At 44.0% G+C, this 3361-nt stretch overlaps 1 protein-coding gene across 1 annotated transcript in view; it reads left to right on the forward strand.

Annotated features, from left to right (window-relative positions):
* Nucleotides 1-3001, forward strand: part of LOC102753616 (HRAS-like suppressor 3) — a gene marked incomplete at its 5' end in the record, with an annotated part of 11847 nt that extends 8846 nt beyond the window's left edge. Inside the window, one exon of the mRNA XM_006752570.2 lies at nt 2758-3001. Coding sequence (XP_006752633.2) covers nt 2758-2845 — 88 coding nt within the window. The remainder of the gene's footprint in view (nt 1-2757) is intronic.
* Between the last annotated feature and the right edge of the window lie 360 nt (nt 3002-3361).

The raw sequence follows: 3361 nt of genomic DNA on the forward strand, positions 1-3361 counted from the left end.
TAATATGCCTTGGCGTCAGTCTTTTGGGGTACATTTTGTTTGGGACTCTGTGAGCTTCTTGGATTTGTGTGAGCTTTTTCTTCCCTATATCAGGGAAGTTTTCTGTCATTATTTTTTCAAACAGGTTTTCTATTCCTTGCTCAGTTTCCTCTCCCTCTGGCACCCCTATTATTTGGATGTTGTTTCATTTCGTGTTGTCTCCGAGTTCTCTTAGGCTATCCTCCTGCTTTTTAATTTTTTTTCCCTAGAAGCTGCTCTGCTTGGGTACTTTTTCCTTCCTTGTCTTCTAGCTCACTGATGTGGTCCTCTGCTTCTTCTAGTCTACTATTAATGCTTTCTATTGAGTTCTTTATAGCAGTGATGTCATTTTTCATTTCTTCTTGGTTCTTCTTCATTTCCTCTTGGTTCCTACACATATTGTTGAATTGGTCTTCCATTCTTTTCATCCACCTTATGGCCATTTCTCTGAATTCTTTTTCTGACAGGTTGCTTGCCTCCATTGCCTCCATTTTGTTTACTTCCTTTTCTGGTGATGCCTGTTTTTCTTTCATATGAGAGCTGGTTCTTTGTTTCACCATGATCTCTCTTCTCCAGTTCTTTGGTTCTCTCTTTGCTGCGTTGATTTAAAGGCACAAAATACAACACATCAAGGCACAACATACAAAGCCCTGGATTCAAATGTATTCATGATATTAATAACCCCCAGTAAAGGTGACTGCCTGAGCAAAGAGAATTAGGGGATAAAGAAGAAAGACGAGAAAAAGAGAAAAGAAAACAAGAAAAAAAGGAGTGCAAAAATGAGATTGGGAAAAGGGAGAAGAGAGAAAAGAGAGCGAATAAAATAGAAGAGGGGAAGAGACTATTCATATGGGGAGAAAACACTAATAGAACTGCCACTAATCCCAACAAATTCCAGCAACCGATCCCTGGAGATGAATGCAAACTACAAACAACCACTAATATCAAGCGAGGTGAGAGAAAACAGAAGCACAAAAGTAACCAGAGGAAAATAAACAAACAGAAAAATAAAAAGCAAAAGCAAAACAATCTCACAAACAAGCATAAAAAAATCCAATGTACTCAACAGTCAAGAAAACAATAACAAAACGACAGAGGGGAAAAAAAATTTGGATAGTGAAGAAAGATAAGAGAGAGGTGTATATGGATTTAGAGCAGGGGATTGGAAATTAGATATATAAGTAGGGTGAAATTTAGACAGAGGGTAAAAAAAAGGAATAGGGAAAATCTAAAGCAGGAATAGGGTAAGAGAAACAGGACAACAAAAGGGGAAAAGTGAGGAAGAGAGTTTTGGCATAAAGGTAAAGTTGAGGTAGAGAAAAATGATGTTAAATGAATGATAAAAATAGAATGTAGAACACTAATCCCCCAAAATTAAAAGGTAAATAATAATAATAAATAATATAAAAATAAAATAAAGTGAAAAAATTTTTAGTTTCTTATGTAAAAGATAAAAAAAAAGTGAAGTAATGAAGTTTGTGCTTCAGCGGAGCTTCAGCGGAGCTTCATTGTCCCTACACCCGGCGGGCCAGATAAATGTTTTCAGCGAGCCACATGTGGCCTGGGGGCCGTAGTTTGAGGACCCCTGCCTTAGTCCTGCCAGGTATTCAGGAGAGTGTTGAATTTCCCTGCGATACACTGTTCCTCCGTGTTGTAAACCACAGTCCTGATTTTAAGGCAGGCCGTATTTGTTTCCCAGACTGCCTTTATTTGAGTTTACAGAAGAGTCAGTTCGTGGATCAGCTCCTGGGTGGCAGTGTTTCTGGATTGACCTCCGAGGCTATAAGTCCTCTCTATCCAGCAGTTAGAATTTATTTTCTCTATTGCACTTAAAACTGGTTTGGGAGAGTCGACTGCCCTAGAGCCTGTTCTTTAATCGTTACTCCCGCTCTGTTTCCCAGGTTCCACAAAAACAACTTTCCCCTGCGGTCTCTGCAAGTGACCCCAACTGGGCAATCCCATGCACTGGATTTAATAATCAAATGTAAAGATTTAAGGGGAAGAAAGAAAACAAGAGCCTGAGAAGTTGCGTGAATTCGCAACCCTCCACCTTCCAGCTCTGTGCTCAGTCTCTTCTTTGCGTCCTCTCTCCCCTGGCACCAAGCAGCCGGCACACTGGCAAAATCCGAGGCTGCTTTTTTGCATCCAGTCCAGCTATGGGCTTATTTTTAGCATTCCCCTCCACCAGCAGCCCTGCCGGAGCCCTTCCACACTCGTGGATCATGCTGGCCCCAAGGGCTGCGGACTTTGTGGGGCGCAGATTTCACCCGTGCACGTTCCTCTCTCCAACCTGAATTGCAAACCGCACCGTTAGGCAAAATCTGACCTTTCCGTGAGGAGAGCAGGGCTCGTCTGAATTCACATAGTCTCGCTTCTTGAGATCCGTTGTTTCTGGGTTAGTAGCCGATCTCTGGATGCCAGGTCTTTGGATGTATACACTTCCAATAACAGCCACTCACAATGGCACATTCTCCGCAGCTGAGCCGGTGCTCCAGGAGAGATTTCAGCCACAGTCTCCAACTGTCCTCTTTCTCTGGGAGTCCTCTGTCTTTCCTGGCTGCAAACTGTCTCCCAGCTGAATATCTTCTGCTTATTCAGTCTGTATTTTACCCATTTCAGCTGCTCACCCTTATCTGCTCCGGGACAAGGCACAGGACACATCTGTCTATACCTCCACCATTTTCTTCCCCTAGGCTAAATTTTTAAAAAATATGTTTTCATTGATTTTTTTTTTTTTAGAAAGAGAAATAGGGGCAGGAAATATACAAAGACATCAGTGGGTGCCTCCTACACGTTTCCTACTGAGGATCCAGCCTCCGGGAATTGAACCAGGGACCCCTTGGTTCGTGGATCAACAATCAACCACTGAGCCACCCAACCAGGCCATTTAGGCTGCTTTTCATGGAGCTATAAAAGCACAGAAAGATTTCATTGGGATATACGGCCTGGTGTGAATGCTATTAAAGACACAGTTGTGCTCTGTCATGGACTGAATGCATGTCTGCCCCTCAACCCCCGCCCCATTCACATTGAAGCCCCAACCCCCAATGTGATGTTGTTTGGAGCTGGGCCTCTGGGAGGTCATGAGGCTCAGAGGAGGTCATGAGGTGGTGGCGACGGTGCGGGAGGGCATGATGGGATTGGTGCCCTTACAAGACAGACCAGAGCCCTCTCTCCTCCATGTGAGGACATAGTGAGAAGGTGGCCATTTGTAAGCCAGGAAGAGGTTCCACCAGGAACTGCATCTGCCAGCACCTTCGCCTCGAACTTGTCAGCTTCCGGGACAGAGAGAAATGAATGTCTGTGCTGAGCCCCCAGCCGGGGGTGTGGCCATGGCAGCTGA

The sequence above is a fragment of the Myotis davidii genome, unplaced genomic scaffold (assembly GCF_000327345.1).
Source record: "Myotis davidii unplaced genomic scaffold, ASM32734v1 scaffold6010, whole genome shotgun sequence".
Lineage (NCBI taxonomy): Eukaryota > Metazoa > Chordata > Mammalia > Chiroptera > Vespertilionidae > Myotis > Myotis davidii.